General features: G+C 44.4%; 2 protein-coding genes across 2 annotated transcripts; both read left to right on the top strand.

The window, feature by feature from the left end:
- The first annotated feature begins 874 nt into the window (after nucleotides 1–874).
- Nucleotides 875–16174, top strand: LOC142427736 (histone H4). The gene is made up of 2 exons (XM_075532884.1): nucleotides 875–1727; nucleotides 16065–16174. Exon 1 carries the CDS (start codon nucleotides 875–877, stop codon nucleotides 1184–1186), a length of 312 nt encoding a protein of 103 aa, XP_075388999.1. The 3' UTR covers nucleotides 1187–1727; nucleotides 16065–16174.
- On the top strand, nucleotides 13217–16202 carry LOC142427727 (histone H4). The gene is made up of 2 exons (XM_075532876.1): nucleotides 13217–14126; nucleotides 16065–16202. The coding sequence occupies exon 1, from the start codon at nucleotides 13661–13663 to the stop codon at nucleotides 13970–13972; it is 312 nt and encodes a 103-aa protein (XP_075388991.1). The 5' UTR covers nucleotides 13217–13660; the 3' UTR covers nucleotides 13973–14126; nucleotides 16065–16202.
- Nucleotides 16203–17116: the final 914 nt, after the last annotated feature.

Below are 17116 nucleotides of genomic sequence, written 5' to 3'. Positions count from 1 at the left end.
AAAGTAGAAAATGTTTTGGAAATGATGATGGCAACATATGTACAACTATGCTCGATACAATTGATGTATGGAATGTTACAAGAGGTATAAGAGCCCCCAATAAAATGATTTTTAAAAAGCTTTTTATTGGGGGCTCATACAACTCTTATTACAATCCATACATAACAACTCTTATTACAATCCATACATACATCAATTGTGTAAAGCACCCTTGTACATTCATTACCCTCATCATTTTCAAAGCATTTGCACTCTAATGAAACCCTTGGCAAAAATGATTTTCTTTAAAGAAAGGTTACGCGGGCATTTATCTGTTCACAAGCATATTAGCAGATAGTTATGGGATAGTAGCAGGACATTGGGTTGTAATTCAGTGAAAAGATAAAATCGAAAATTCTGGCTTGTCATGAATTGCTACGGAGCTGTTATTAAGGATAAATCATAAGAAGGAATAATTATCCGTCACTGAAAAATAACTTTTTGGAAATCTTAGAAAAGGTTAATTGATAAAAATACAATCGCTTTTGGAAAAATGACAAAACGACTTTCAGTCAGACAACACCAGGCATTTATCTGTTCACAAATACATTAGCAATAGTTACTTATTGTTGCTGGATAACGGGTTGTAATTTTCTTGTTTGTATTCCTAATTTTCACAATAATAAGGGTTTCCTTCTAAACCAATTTTAGTTACAAAATAAACGGAAAGAACCACGCCTCTTTCCCCGCCCCCTTAGGTTTCCCTGCCCCGCCCAGGCGGGCGAGGTTTCCCGCTTCCTCTCTGGTAGTTCTCAGTTCGGTCCGCACACGGACATATAAAGGCCGGTTTCTGTTAGCTTCTCCCACAGCTCTCTGGGGCTCTGACTTTCTCAACATGTCTGGCCGCGGCAAAGGCGGGAAGGGTCTGGGCAAAGGCGGCGCCAAGCGGCACCGCAAGGTGCTCCGCGACAACATCCAGGGCATCACCAAGCCCGCCATCCGCCGGCTGGCTCGGCGCGGCGGCGTCAAGCGCATCTCGGGGCTCATCTACGAGGAGACGCGCGGCGTCCTCAAGGTGTTCCTGGAGAACGTGATCCGCGACGCCGTCACCTACACGGAGCATGCCAAGCGCAAGACGGTCACGGCCATGGACGTGGTCTACGCGCTCAAGCGCCAGGGGCGCACCCTCTACGGCTTCGGCGGCTGAGTGCTGTATGATTTTATTGTAGAAACACAAAAGGCCCTTTTCAGGGCCGCCATCTAATCACCTCTAGAGCTGTAATGCTGATTTTACTTGGTAGACTTTGCAAACTTGGGCGATGATCCATGGGGGAGTTCCTTTTCAAGGAAACGCTTTTTATGTGTGCGCTTGCGGGAATTCTTAAAGCTTTGTCTCTAAGGCGTGCATAACCATCCGGCTTATGGCCTCCAGGCTTGTCCTCTAGGCAGTTTGAAGAGAGTTTTATTCCGGGAAACACTGGTCCCAACATTGTGGGCAGCACCTTCCATTTAGGAGCCCCCTTGCTGTGGGGTTTCCACCTGCAGTAACCTTGTCCAGTTTACCTCTTGCCAGGAGCTCTGGGTTGAAAAAATTGACCTTTTATTCACCTCCAGGTTAATCAGTGGCTGGTTTTTCAGGGAAATTGAGAGGCCTTCCTTCGGAGTCACCTTTGGCTGCACTGAATCTGCAACCTCTACTGTGAGCAGTTTGCCTTAACCCGGGGTCTTGAGTGACCACAGTAAAGACAGTAAGTCATTTGGTCTTTACAATTTAGACTATTTCAGGCTTGATCATTCCAGGAGAGCACAAAGGTGTGCATGTGAGTGTCTTTCTGAACAATTTTTTAAAAACCCTGTTTAGTTGTCACGGAAGTTTGCCTAAGTTAAACACGTGCATCTGGGCAAATCAGAAAAGATGGATTGGCATTATTGAAGAGGAAAATAGTAATCAATAGCAGACATCTTTGATTTGTCGGTTTTTCTGTCTCCATTAAAAAAACCTTATTGGTATATAATTCACATAAAAGTCAATAGTTCAATAACATGAAGAGTTACACATTCATCACTACATTAAATTTTAGGACACTTTCTTCATTGATAAACTGTTATTAGCATCCCTTTTCAGCCCAGTTTCCCCTGCCGGGCCCCAAGAAAGCATTAATCCAGTTTCCGTCTCTATACATTTAACCAACCTAGACTTCATATACAGAAAATACCTTTAAAACAAAAAACTATCAACAGTAAGTAAAATGACAGGTCGATAGATTAGGGATCAAGGGGCATTATCTTCCCTAAGGCCTTCACTAAGCAAGAGTTAGTTGTGCATGCCACAATAAAGGGGTTGGAAAGAAATCAGAACACTGATTAGGCACCTCGGGGAAAATCCAGAACTGAGCAGGTTCCGACCCAAGTCACCAAGGCCCAGGTGGGAAGTCTACCTGGGCACATACTAGGCACCGGCAATGTGACATCACACAGATGTTCCAAAAGTCAGACAGTAAGATCAGCCACTACCCCCAGCCATGCCTCACTAGCGAGTGGTGATTTAAAATAAAGCCACTGCGTAACCACCCCTGTGAGGCAGGTTGGTCACAGAGACTCCACTTTGTTGACTGCTGAACGACATGCTTTCTTTTTTTAAATTTATTTTTTAAAAAACATTTTATTACGACATGCTTTCTTCCCCCTTCCCTTCTCAGGAATCCTCACTAGTGATTGATTTTAGGATCTACTTTTATATTCCTGGAATCTGAATGTTGTAATTAGTAATATTGTTCCTTTTGATTATGTAACCAGGATATTACTATATGATTATTAGCCAGGATCTTATAATCAATCCTTTACTCTGCAATACTCATAAACTCTAAAGAATGTTAACATTAATTTTGCTTTCTACTTTTGTCCTATGCTTGCTTAACTCCCTGATAAATGAAAAATGATAAATGTGTCTTTGCCTTTATAAACTTACTGAGATGCCCTCTTGGATCTGCAATCTAAAAGTCGCTTTTAGGTGAAAAGACCGGAATAAAAGACTCTTCTAAATAAACAAACAAACAAGGAAACAAACAAAACAGATTTAAAGCAGCCTGTTAATGTAATCAGTGATTCAGTGTTTAAAAAAAAAAGACTTCTAAACCTCAAGGCATTGAAGTGGTTGTTATTTATTTGAACCCGCAACATCTGCCTCCCCTATAAAGCCCTATCTCAGTTATTACCAGCATGCATCCACTCCTCCTGAGGGTCGCAAACTGGGTAACCCAGCAGAAACAAAAACCAAATTCTAAATAAGGTGGTAAGGACAAAATCATAATAATATAACCCCTTATTAGTTTCTATGCTTATTTGGGGCACCGATTTCCCCATTCGCCCAATAAGCTGTTTCATTATTCGACCAGATAATCAGTACTCAATAAACCTCAGTAGTATCAATTTGTGTGATGTTGAAAGGTTGGAAAAGAAAGCAGGATGTAGGCCAAATTAACAAAGCCATCCAGATTGTTTACCATATCAAGTGATAGTAATCCCCAAACCAAACCCATGGCCATGAAGCTGTTTCTGACTTATAGCGACCCTGTAGGACAGGGTAGAACAGGCCCTGTTGAGTTTCCAAAACTGCAACTGTTTGGGGAGTAGAGAGTCCCATTCTCCTGAGTGGTTGGTGTACTCGAACTGCTGACCTTGCATTAGCAGCCCAACCCGTAACCACTACCATCCCAGGGCTTGTGATACTGTTATTAGGTGCCACTAAGTGACTTTCTGTGCACAAAGGAACTAAAGGCTTCCCAGTCCTGCGGCAAACCCCACAGTTGCTTGCAGATGACACACTTGAATTTCCATAGGCTGATTTTCCACAGTTAAATTCTTTCCAACGGTTTCAATCCCTCTGATCGCGATCTTAAGGCTACACCATTTTTGCTTCACAGCCTCCACATTTTACTCTAAACCTGTGGGCTCCCATGCAATCCCAAACATGCCAATGTTCAGCTTGTTTTGCTCACACTCATAGGCGGCTTTATCAAGCACATGAATGTTACAGGGCAGGAGGTTGAAAGGCAGAGTCCAGGGAGGCAGCTCTAGGGGAGCTCTCTCTGTTCTATTCTCTTCAGCTTCTGTTCCTCCGTGATCTTCACGTGGCCTGGCAGCCTCTGCCTCATCTTGCTTGCTGATTTAATCTCTTTTATATCTCTGAATAGCGCTCCTTAAATCACATCCTGTCCTACAGTAATCATGCACCATTAATATTAAAAAGAAAACCCTTTCCCAAATGGCATTCTAACCACTGGCATAGCGATTAGGAATTACAATACATTATTTTGGAGGACACAATTCAATCCATAATTCACTAACAGTGAACTTTATCTCTTATGAAAATGATTTTGTAGTACCAAATAAGTACTTTCTACAGGGTTCTTCGGGGTTTATATGTAATTAGAACTGTGTGCACAATTTTAGCAAGACTTTTTGGAAATATTATTATCTTTCTAAAAACAAATTGTTTATTTTTCAGATTAAGCATATGGTTTATTTCACACATAAAGGTTATGAAAACAGCAACCAGACCTCTGTCGGGTTGGTTCAGATTCATAGGGACCTGCAGGTAGAGCAGGACTCCCCTCTGGGTCCTAGGGCTCTAACTACAGGCCTGGAACGCCTGGTCTTTCTCCCTCAGAGGGCTGGTGCTTCCGAACTTGGTCACCATTCCCCTAGGAATGCGGGCATTTTGTTTAAGGCGTGTGCGTGGGAATCTTTACACTACATGGCATGACTATCTAAACTTTGTTTTGCTATTTAATGCTCTCCATCACCATTCACATAAATGCTTTTATAAATGAATTTTTTCATCTCCAACAACTTTCCAAAATGCAGCTCTTTGGCTTAGGGCTCATCTGTGACATGCTAAGTCTTAGAAAGGGGGTTTGGGGGTGTGGGGGAGGAAGAGGACAGTTTGACTTTAGCGTTTGCAGCTACCCCCCCCCCCCACTCCCCACACACACACTCTCAGCCCTGCTGCAGCTCTACCCAGATCAAGTCCTCCTGGGAATGAGGAGAAGCGTCCTTCTAGCCGTGATTAAAGTAATAAGAATTACAGGGTAGAATTTTATTCAACCCCTCATTTGTGAAAATTTCTAGAGTTTTCTAAAGGAACCATTTGACAGGAATTACAGGGCAGTGTTGCGGGTTCAAATAAGTGACAGTCACTATAATGTCTTGACATTTGGAAGAGTCTTTATTCAGCGAGCTGGGCTACCGAGAAACCAAGACGTTTCCTTTCAGAGCAGCCCTGGGTGAACTCGGTCCATCTTTAAGGCCAACACAATCATTGATCACCTTTCTAGGGTTCAAGCAAGCGTGAACAGAAGCAGGAAGCAAACTTAATGGATGAATTGTAATTTCAAGAAGAGTAAGCATACGTTACAAGGTACATTCTGTTAGGCAGCTAGACCAGAGACTGGGGAGTCCATTGTGCATGCTAAGAGGTTTGAACTTGCGGCCAGGAAGGGATGGTAAACCTAGGTGGGGCTTACACCTGGATTGGCCCTTCTGAGCCCAGTGAGTTTAATGCAGCCAGTGGGGTTGACCAATAGCGTCAACCACGCCTCCCAGCGGAGGAAGTGAAAAGGCAGGATCCAAGGCCACTGTGGGACTTTGTTTCTTGAGCAACATCTCCCTGGCAGGGTTGGGTGGTGGATGGGGTGAGGGGCGCTGAGGGTGCCTATGTAAACCCAAAACTTCTTATACCTTTCATAAAACTCACGTGGATCACAATCCAGGCTTCGGAGTGAATTCTTTCTCGTGAGAAGTCAAGGTCTGAGGTATTTCCCCCATGAGAGAGATCTAACAATTCCTTATAAGAGAAACAATACCAAAATTGATTTGTCACATCCTGGTTATCTTGACAACATTAACTATACCCTTCAGATGATAACATCAAAGGGAACAACATTGAAATACAAACAAAACAAAGGATAAATTGAAGAATAATCGAAACTAATTGTAGTGTCCAGAACCTGAGAACATGGGGATACATTCTAACATTAACCACCAGCAGAGACTTTCCAGTAAGGGGAGGGGGAACGGGCAGGTCACCTGGCAGTCACCTTTCTGAGATGGGAGGGAGGGATGGGCAATCACTTAGCAGCTAACAAAAATGAAGCGTCTTTTGCTAGTCTGTATCAGAGACATGTTAAGAAAGAACAAGGCTACACCTCAAGCTGAAGGTCAGCTCGCTCGGGAGAGAATTGTGCTGCAGGCTCAGCGTTTGCTCGGGCGTTGGTGGGGTGTTTGGTAGCTGACTGCAGGCTAAAGTCAGATGGGAGGAGGATGTGTGGGGGTTGGGGGGGGATGCTGTATATTTTTCTGCGTTCTCACTCATTTTAAATTTTTGTATTTTCACCATCCTGTCATGCCTTGAAACTGTAATACCCAAACTCCCCTTTTCCTCATGAAAGTCTCTTGGATTATAAACATGCTTCCTCTGCACCAATTCTTTCAGCACTGCGAAGCCAGAGCCAAGGTAGCCCAATCCAGAAACCTAACGGAGGACAAAGGGGCGAGTGGAGAAGACAACAGTCTTCTGTAGAGGCCTTTCTCCTCAATTCAGGTCACAAGGGTTACCATCCCTTCAGTGATGGGATTTTCAGTAGCTTTTACCCACAAGGCTTGAAAACTACTTGCGCGTTAAGCAGCCTTCCTTAAACCGCGTCCTTGACACACTTGAATCCAGGACCTTGCTCTCATCCATAAGGACAAATTCAATGATTTACTCGCTGTCCCATTTGCTCAGTAGTTTCGTTTGCACGTCTTGGCAAGGGGAAAAGGAGCATTCATTCATTGTTATGAACTCCCCCTACGAAGGCTTCAGAGTCTTCCAGGACACAGTAATTTTGGGAGATACAGATGGAGGCTTATTTTAAATGTAGTTAAAGGTTTAGTAATGGTGGCGTAGTGGGTTCCTCCTTGGTTTGGTCAGCACTTTGAAACCACCAGCGTATTTGTGGGAGAAAGATGAGGTTTTCTACTTCCCTTGGAAACTCTCGGGCAGTTCTATGAACTCGGATTATTTGCTAATGAGTTTGGTTTGGGGGATTTGTTAGGAGTATGTTTGAGTCTAAAAATCAGAGTTAGAAGAAGTCAGAGAAAGAAGTAAGAGAAAGGAGCGGTCAGGTAACAGGGGGACTGCTACCTCAAGGTCTGTGGTTCCTACTCAGTCATCCCACAGGAACAAGATGAGGCTGTTTATTGTCCTGTAAATATTTACAGCCTCAGGGCTCACCTGAAGGTCAGCAGTTCTAAACCACCAGCCACTCCAAGGGAAAAAGATGAGGCTTTGTAGGATAGAGTTCCTACAATCTTACAAACCCACAGAAGCAGTTCTTTCCTGCCTTATAGGGTTACCATGACTCAGAATTGACTTGAGGGCAGTGAGTTTGGTTTTTAAATCCAATAAAGGGTTGCGATGATTTGGAGTCAATGTGACAACAGGGCTTTGGTTCTCCACCCCCCCCTGTTTCTTTGAGCTGGGGAAATTTTATCCAAACTGATAGCCTAATAATTCTTTGAGGTCCACCCAAAGAGGCCTATTGATCTGCATCCCCAAACCAACTGTCTTCTTAGAAATGAACAAACCAAAACTTATTTTGAAAAAATTACTCTGGATGCTTAACATATAGGAGAAAGAGGACAGAAACCAATGGAATATGTTGTCTCATTGTTTGGCACCAACTAAAGTACCGTCTTATAGACTTGAGTATAAGCCAACTCGAATATCAACTGAGGCACCTAATGTTACCACAAAAACGGCATTAAAAATGTGCTGAAAATCCCGGCTTATACACTAGTACATATGGTATATATTGAAAGAAATTGTTAGGTAGCTGGATAGTGGTTTTTTCTCTCCATGTCTCGGGCCCCCCTACAGGAAGTTAGAAGACTATAAAGACTAAAGGGCATGCGCCAATTCAGGCTCTGAGTGGGGGCAGTACACCTGGGTGGGCAGTACACGTGGGTGGGCCCCAATCTAGGCTGGGTGGGCTTAATTCATCCAAGGGGGTCAACCAGCACCGTGGATCACGCCTCCCAGTGGAGGACCCTAGAAAAGTCTGAACCGGAGACAGCGGTCTTTCCCATCTGCTCTTCCAGGGTTCCGGAGGCTGGCTGCGCAGCCGGGCCAGGGGCTCAGGCTCTCTCTCTCTCTTTCTCTCTCTCTCTCTCTCTCTCTCTCTCTCTCTCTCTCTCTCTCTCTCTCTCTCTCTCTCTCTCTCTCTCTCTCTCTCTGGTCTCAGGCTGCTATGTGGGTGTGCAGTGCCACAAGGGTGCTGGTGTTCAGTTTACTGTCATGTCTGAACCTTCTGTCCTTTATAAAAATCCTCTTGGATCACAAACCAGGCTTTGGCGTAAATTCTTTCTTGTGTGAAGCCAAGGACCAAGGGATTTCTCATCTAAGAAATCTAACAAAATCTATCTCCATCTTACAGAACATAAGTGGAGGAAAATGAGCTTTATCTTTTATTTGCTTCCTTAGTAGGATTAAAAAAAAAACTCCCAATCAATGTACTCGGACCTGAAAACTTATAGGAAATTTATTACTCTAATGCATCACTGCTCAATAGAAATATGTTATTTTCAAAAATTAATGTAGTAAAGCTTACAATCTAAGTTCTTGATTTGAGGAAGGTTACAATTTACACCGAAGGTACTGTTAGATTTCTCAAGTGGGTAATACCTCGGTTTTTGCCTTTCCACTAGAAAGAATTCACGCTGAGGCCTGGGTTGTGATCCAAGTGGGTTTTTATAAAGGACAGAAGAAGTTGCAGGTTTTAGTCTCAAAAGAGTACACGCTATTTTAGCAAAGTGTGTCAAACCGTGAGTAAACTTCGCCAGGGCTTGCTATGGAACACGGACGACCTCATGGGACTGCTCACCCATACGTGGTGACCTGAAGTCAGAGAGACCTTGGCATGCCTGAGTGAGCATAGGATGGGAGCCAAAGGGCAAGGAAGAAGCGGAGGAGGGGAAGGGTGACTCGAGGTCAAGGTATTTGAGGCCTCTGACTGGGACGTATACTTGAAGGTATTGGTTGACTCCATTGGCTGAATTAAGCCCACCTGGGCCTACTTTGGGCCGCCCAGTTGGTCTTTATGACTGTCTCAAGGCTCCCTGATTCTCCTTCAATATCCTGTAGGGGCCTTCAGGCAAGGAGAGGGACAATCCCCATCCTGCTACCTAAGAGTACAGTAGACTGCCAAAAGAACAGACAAATCTCTCTTGGAAGAAGACCAGCCAGAATGATCCTTAAAGGCAAGGATGGCGAGGCTTTGCCTTACATACTTTGGACATATTGTCAGGAGAGATTAGTTCCTGGGGAAGGACATTGTGATAGTTTGGATAGACTAGAGAAACAAATTCATAGACACACTCGTATGTGTATAAGAAACAACTTTATATACAAGAGCAATTGCATATTGAGAAAACATCTCAGCCCAGTCCAGATCAAGTCCATAAATCTGGAATTAACCCGTATGTCTGATACCAATCTATAAATTTCTCTTCAGACTCACAAAATACATGCAATGATGCTGAATGCAGGACGATCACTGGCTGGTAGATGGAAAGTCTTGTGGATCCAGTGGTGGTGTAAGCATCTCAGCACTGGCAGGAGTTGGCAGGGGTTTCCATTTGGCTTCTCCAGCTCTGAAGCTCTGGCTGCCATCAGCCTATCTCCATGTGACTTGTTAACAAGAAAGTCTAGCAGGGACTAGGCATGTGTCTTTCTTCCAGTGAGCTATTTATCTCCTTAGCACCTGCAAAGAGGTCTGCAAGCTTCGACCTGATTCACAGACTAAACTCCACCCCTTCACTCTTTGAGGTTAGAAGCCTCCTGTAACCACTACGCCAGCTTCACTCTTAATCCGCAGGTTGACAACAGGTTATGGAGCTACCACAGACATCATGCTTGGAAAAGTATAGGCGCAGCAACAAGGAGGAGTCTCTTAATGAGATGGATGATACAGTGGCTGCGTTAATGGACTCAGTCATTAAGAACAATTGTGAGGATGTGGAAGGACCGGGTGGTGTTTTGTTCTGTTATATATTCGGTTCCTATGAGTCAAATCTAACTAAACAGCAGTTTACAGTGCCAGCCCTATGTCTACTTTTGGTCTGGACATATCACGGTCCGTCTCCATTGACTTTATTCTGATTATTGACCTGCAATATAGAAAGCTTGCCCTCAGGCAGAGTGTGTTTGAAAGGGGATTACTCCTCCCATAGCCAGCCCAGGCTTGCCTGAGTGTGCCCCTACTGGATATCGGAGGACCAAGGTCGCTCAGTCCTGAGCCACAGCTCCAGGCCAAGGAAGAGGTGGTGGCGGTGCTGCCAGAGGGAACTGGAGACATTACTGGTCTGCAAAAGTGCCCTTATCCTACTCGCGGCCCTTTTCCTGCTTCCATGTCCTACCTTTGTCCGTGATGATTTTATCTGATGCCAATTCTGATGCTGTGATGAAGTTCTGGTATTTTCTATGTTCCATAATTAGCAACATGGCTGCGATCCCTTTGGGCATCATTAGGGCCTCACCACAGGCCTCTTCATTCTGATGCATTCGCTTCAGCTTGTCTTCGGTCTATTTACTGTTAGGTGGGTAACTGCGGCCTCAGGCGGAGTGCATTAGAAAGTGAGTCGCTACCCCTCCCATACTCAGCGCAGGGTGGTGCAGGGACTGTGCCCTTTGAGGGACTGAGGGTTGCCCGCCAGACCCTGACTGCCTGTTCAGTGGGGCAGTGGGTGGGAATTCCCTGATAAACTTTTCAATCTCTTATGGTTTACTTACACCAATCATGCTCTTTGTCCCGCTTCTGTAGTCCTGCCTGCAACTGTGTTGTTTTGATTGCTTGCCAATCATGATTTTGTGACCATTCCAGAGCCTCCTTAGTGCCTGAGTTTCTGTGAATCCTCAGGCTCCAGGATGGCTTCATGTTGATGATCTTCCTAATTTTTTGTTGTCGTCACTGTGTTTTCTTTTGTTGCTTTGTCTTTTTTTGGTGTGTGTGTATTATTATCTCTGCAGGTCTATCTAGATAAGATAGTCTGGATAAACAGTCTGAAGGAGAAAACAATGGGACCCATGGCTCAGGGGGCACATGGGAGAGGGGAAAGTGTGGGGAAAGAGGTGGTGTTGACCACCCCAGGGACAAGGGAACAAAAAGTGATCCAAAATTAGTGGTAAGGAGGGTGTGAGAGACCTGGTAGGGATTCCTCAAGGGCAATGTAACTGAGAAATTACTGAAACCCAAATGAAGGCTGAGCATGATAGTGGGACAAGAGGAAAGCAAAAGGAAATAGAGGACAGAACGACGAGGCAAAGGATAATTACAGATCTAAATATAGACATGTACATTCATAAATATATTTATGTATGATGATTTGGAAATAGATCCACATGCATAGGTTTATAATTAAGGTGGCAGATGGACATTGGGCCTCTACTCAAGTATTTACTCAATGCAAGAACACTTTGTTCTATTAAATTGGCATTCCATGATGCTCACCTTCCCAACACGATCGCTGAATACAAATGTGTGCATAAGCAATATGTGGTGAAGAAAGCTGGTGGTGCCTGGCTATCAAAAGATATAGCGTCTAGAATCTTAAAGACTTGAAGGTAAACAAGTGGCCATCTAGCTCAGAAGCAACAAAGCCCACATGGAAGAAGCACACCAACCTGTGTGATCACGAGATGTAGAGATGCATCAGCTATCAAGCATCAAAGAACAAAAAAATCTTATCATTGTAAATGAGGGGGAGCGCAGATTGGGGACCTGATGCCCATCTGTAGGTAATGGGACATTTCCTTAAAGAAGGGTCTTGGGGAGGAGATGAGCCAGTCAGGGTGCAGTGTAGTAGCTATGAAACATACAACTTTCCTCTAATTCTTAAATGCTTCCTCACCCCGACTATCATGATCCTAATTCTACCTTACAGTACACTGGTACAGATAAGAACCGGAAGCACAGGGAATCCAGGACAGATGATCCCTTCAGGACCAGTGGTGAGTGGAGATACGGGAAGGTGGGATAGAAAGGGGAACCAATTATAAGGATCTACATATAACCTCCTCCTTGGGGGATGTACAACAGAAAAGTGGGTGAAGGTTGGGAGATGTCGGACAGTGTAAGACAGCAATAATTTATAAATTATCAAGGGTTCATGAGGGAGGGACAAGCAGGGAGGGAGCCAGGGAGGGGGAAAATGAGGAGCTGATATCAAGGACTTAAGTGGAGAGCAAATGTTTTGAGAATGATGAGGGCAACAAATGTACAAATGTACTTGACGCAATAGATGTAAGTATGGGTTATGGTAAGAGTTGTATGAGCCCCCAATAAAATGATTAAAAATTTTTTTTACTGATATGCACCAATTGCCATCAGTAGCAAATGAAATGTAGATTGTAATAAACTTACATAACATAATCTTTTGTATGTTTGCAAATACATTTCTGAGCAGTAGAAAAATTAGAGGTGGGCCAAAAATGAAGATTTGAATTGTCCTCGAGGAAATTATCACAGAGTTATAAGAGTTAGAAAAACAAAATTTTATTTGGCATAGGTCAAAAAGAAAATTCATTAGTGAAAGATGAAAACCCGAGGTGCAGAACGGAGACAGATTAGCCAGGAATGTTAAATTGAGAAAGATTTTACTGAGGGAAAGAACTCCAGGGAGGGAAGGGAGAGCAGAGAAAGGGACAGGAGCATTTTGAGCTCACAGGCAGGCTCTGCAACTCAATGGATTAGATCAGGGAAACAGACACCCGTTGGTGGGGCAGTGGGATAATTCTAGGTTTTGGGTCAGGGAGATGTGCAAATGAGGTGAAGAAAGCTGGTGGTGCTTGTGCGCACTCATGAGAAGGGAGGCTGGCTTCCTGGTGCTGCAGCTGCAGAGTCTGAGTCAGTCCACAGAGCAGCTTCTTGGAATGTGGGCAAGAAGCTGCACATTCCAGCTCTGGCCTTGGGAGCGGGGGGAGGGGGCTGGGGTAGAGGGGAGGGGGGAGGGACCACATAGTCCACCAGGCTATCTTCTGGGAGAGCCGGGGGAAGGTGCCGCACGGACCAAACCTGGCCCAAATAGGGACCAGACTGGTCCCAAACAATTAGCAGTGAAGAAATAAATTTTAAAATTCTGGCTGGTTATGAATTTGCTAGAGAACGGGTACTAAGGAGATTTAGAAGAAGGAATAATTATCAGGCACTGACAAACATGTTGCAAATCCCCTTAGAAAAGGAAAATTGGTAAAAATATGTTCCCACAGACAAATGACAGCGACCTGCACACAGACAGCACTGTAAGAAAGGTACGCGGGCATTTATCTGTCACAAACCTATTAGCAATAACGACCGGATAGGAACAGGATAGCTGGTTGTAATTTTCTTTTTGTCAACACTATTGTTTGTAGTGTTCTTAATTTTCACAATATTGCTTTCTAAACCCATTTTAGTTACCTAATTACAAACCAAACCAAAAGAACCACGCCTCTTTCCCCGCCCCCTTAGGTTTCCTTGCCCCGCCCTGGCGGGCGAGGTTTCCCGCTTCCTCTCTGGTGGTTCTCAGTTCGGTCCGCACACGGACATATAAAGGCCGGTTTCAGATAGCTTCTCTCACAGCTTTTTGGAGCTTTGACTTTCTCAACATGTCTGGTCGCGGCAAAGGCGGGAAGGGTCTGGGCAAAGGCGGCGCCAAGCGGCACCGCAAGGTGCTCCGCGACAACATCCAGGGCATCACCAAGCCCGCCATCCGCCGGCTGGCTCGGCGCGGCGGCGTCAAGCGCATCTCGGGGCTCATCTACGAGGAGACGCGCGGCGTCCTCAAGGTGTTCCTGGAGAACGTGATCCGCGACGCCGTCACCTACACGGAGCACGCCAAGCGCAAGACGGTCACGGCCATGGACGTGGTCTACGCGCTCAAGCGCCAGGGACGCACCCTCTACGGCTTCGGCGGCTAAACGCAGTTTGCGAGTCATCCTTCCAGCAGACACACAAAGGCCCTTTTCAGGGCTACCATTTTCTCACGGGAGGAGCCGTAACGTTGAGTTACTTGGTAAACCTTGCTATACAATTTGCATTTGAAAAGATTTCACGTTTGGTGTTCCTTTAAAGGTAATGCTTCCTAAGTGTTCGTGAATTCTCAAATCTTTGCGTCTAAGGTGGTAGTATGTATTGTGCGTGTGGCTGTCTGCTTAATCTTCCCGAAGTTAGCGAAATGTCCTGGTTTCTAGCATTGTGGCCCAAACACTGGGCTATCATTAAACTTTTTGTATCTCCGTGGTGACCACGCATAGTCCGAAGCAGCAGTACTCTATTTTAAAATGTTTTAAAGTGGCAAACGACCATTTCAAGCTGTTACACAAACAGGAAGGCTGTGTTTCACCGTGTAGACCAAATTAGTTTTTCTAAACATGAGACAAAGGGCTGTAATGCTTTGAAAATCTTTTGAAGTTTCAAATTGTTAACTCCCTGTTCCAGACAATGGAGATGGTGCACTGTCGGGTTTTCAGTGGCTGGTATTTCAGGGAAATTGAGAGGCCTTTCGGAGTCACCTTTGCCTGGACTGAATGTTCAACCTCTTCTGTGAGTGGTTACCCTCAACCATTTGCTCCACCCAGGGACTTGAGTGATAACAATACGTTAAGGCAATAAGTCATTTGTTCTTTGTAGTATAGGCCATTTTAGGAAAGCAGAGGATTGAGGTCATCCCAGGAGCGCACAGGGGTGTGTTTGTGTGTGGGTATCTGTCTATCTGAAGGATTTTTTTTAAAAAAGGTCTTAAAGTTCAGTTTTCATGTAAAGATTCCTAAGGAAAACACCTGGATCTTGTCACATCAGAAAAGAGGTATGGCATTTTCGGAGAGAAAACTACATAGCAGCCATCTCACTTTGGTTGGAAGTTTTAAACAGCTTTATTAGTATATAATTCACATCATGAAATTCAATAGTTCAATCACATCAAGAATAGTTATACAATCATCAACAAAATCAATTTAAGAACATTTTCTTCATTCTCACAGTGGTATTTGCTCCCCATCTCCCAACCTTCCTTTCCACGCCCCAGTAATGTGATTACTGCCTATAGATTTATTTACGTTAGATATCATGTAGAAAAAAGTTGAGACAAAAAACTAACAATAGTAACAAAGTACACAAAATTAAAAAAAAAAACAGAAAATATCGAAACTAGAACAAATTTGAAATGGATCAGAAAAACTCAGAGTCCATGCCTATGTCTAGTGACTACAAAGCACAGTAGACCTGCCCTTGTGGGTTTCTGAGATTATTAACTTAAAAAAAGTTATTGGGTGTTCTTACAGCTCATCATCCATCCATCCATCCATCATCCATCCATCCATCCATCCATCCATCCATCCATCCATCCCTCCATGCATCCATCAGCCATCTATCCATCCATCCATCAGCCATCCATCAGCCATCCATCCATCCATCCGTCATCCATCCATCCATCATCCATCCATCATCCATCCATCCATCCATCCATCCATCCATCCATCCATCCATCCATCCATCCATCATCAATCTATCAACCATCCAGCCATCTATCCATCATCCATCCATCCATCCATCCATCCATCCATCATCCATCCATCCATCCATCCATCCATCCATCCATCCATCCATCCATCAATCCATTCATCCATCCATTGTGTTAAGCACATTTGTACATACGTTGCCATCATTTCAAAACTCTTTCTCTTTGAGCCCTTTTCCCCCACCTGCCTTCCTCATGAACCTTTGAAAACTTATTTAAATTTTTTTCATGTCTCACATGGACTGCTGTCTCTCTTCATCTGCTTTTCTGTTGTCCGTCCCCCGGGGAGGGAGCTATAGAACAATGACTGCCGCCATGGGTTTCTGAGACTATTAACTGTTTGTGTAGGAGAGCAGAAAGCCTTGTCTTTCTCCCTACCAGCAGCTGGTGCTTTTGAAATTCTAACCTCTGGTTAGCAGCTCAATGTAGGGCCCATTATGCCATCCCGGCTCACTACCTCTCTATTAATGCCATCTTTTTTTTTTTTTTTCCAGCATAGCACAGAATTTAATTGCCAAAAAGAAGCCTAGAAATCATGGCGAGCAGAAAGTCTTTGATCTGACAGCAAGTTAGAATCAATGATGAAATGTTTGGTTTGTTTTGCATGTGAAGAACGGATTCTTCCCCTGGCTAATTACATCAGAATCTCTGGGATGGCGGTACCACAAATGAGCCTCATTAGCATTTCTCATCGACACCTGGCTTCATGGGCCTTTTCAAATCTGGGGCTGGGCCAGGGTGGTAATTAGTATCTTAATGCCAGAGAAAAGAAGTCACTGGGAGGCCTACGATGTGTCCAGCTTCTTCAACCACCTCATACGTACGTGCGAGCTGGACAGCGAATGAGGAAGACAGGAGGAGAAATCATGCACCTGAGTGATGGCATATTGGCAGTACCATGGACCGCCAAAAGAACTTCACACATCCGCGTGAAACGTCTCATGCCCCCTGGACATGTTACCAGGAGAGACCAGGCCCTGGAAAAGGAGACCGGGCTAGATTAAATAGAGACTCATCACAAGAGGAAGACCCTTCATGAGATGGCTCGGCACAATGGCTACCAGAGTCAACTCAAACATGAAAATGCGGGGAAGGCGCAGGACTGAGTGGACATGAGTTGGAACCAACTTGGTGGCACCTAACAACAACAGCAATCTTATGAATATCAGTTTTGAAAAATGGGAGTGGCAATCTATAGGCCTCAACATCAAGGTCATCGTGAGAGACAAAGAAGATTACATACTGAAGATATAAGTGAAATAAACATTTCTGCACCCAATATCAACTTTAAAGAAAAGAACACATGCCAAGGCCGCCACACCCTGCAATGAGTCTTTTAAAGAGAAAATCCATACTCCATCAGGCATTCAAGTCATCCTGGACTCCTTGGCACTGTAGTGGTTCTCCATTGAGCTGGGAAACACCACCAGGTCAAGGGTTTGAAAGTACAGTTGTTCTGAAGGAGAAAGATGGGGCTTTCTACTCCCATGAGGAGTTGCAGGCCCGCTTCTACCCTGCCCTATGGGGTCCTGAGGAGTCAGCATGG

This window comes from Tenrec ecaudatus, chromosome 1 (assembly GCF_050624435.1).
Source record: "Tenrec ecaudatus isolate mTenEca1 chromosome 1, mTenEca1.hap1, whole genome shotgun sequence".
NCBI lineage: Eukaryota > Metazoa > Chordata > Mammalia > Afrosoricida > Tenrecidae > Tenrec > Tenrec ecaudatus.
This window is presented reverse-complemented; position numbering and strand designations above follow the sequence as displayed.

Excerpts from the sequence above, each read along its gene's own strand:
- LOC142427727 (XM_075532876.1), top strand. The coding sequence starts at position 13,661 with ATGTCTGGTCGCGGCAAAGGCGGGAAGGGTCTGGGCAAAGGCGGCGCC.
- LOC142427736 (XM_075532884.1), top strand. The coding sequence starts at position 875 with ATGTCTGGCCGCGGCAAAGGCGGGAAGGGTCTGGGCAAAGGCGGCGCC.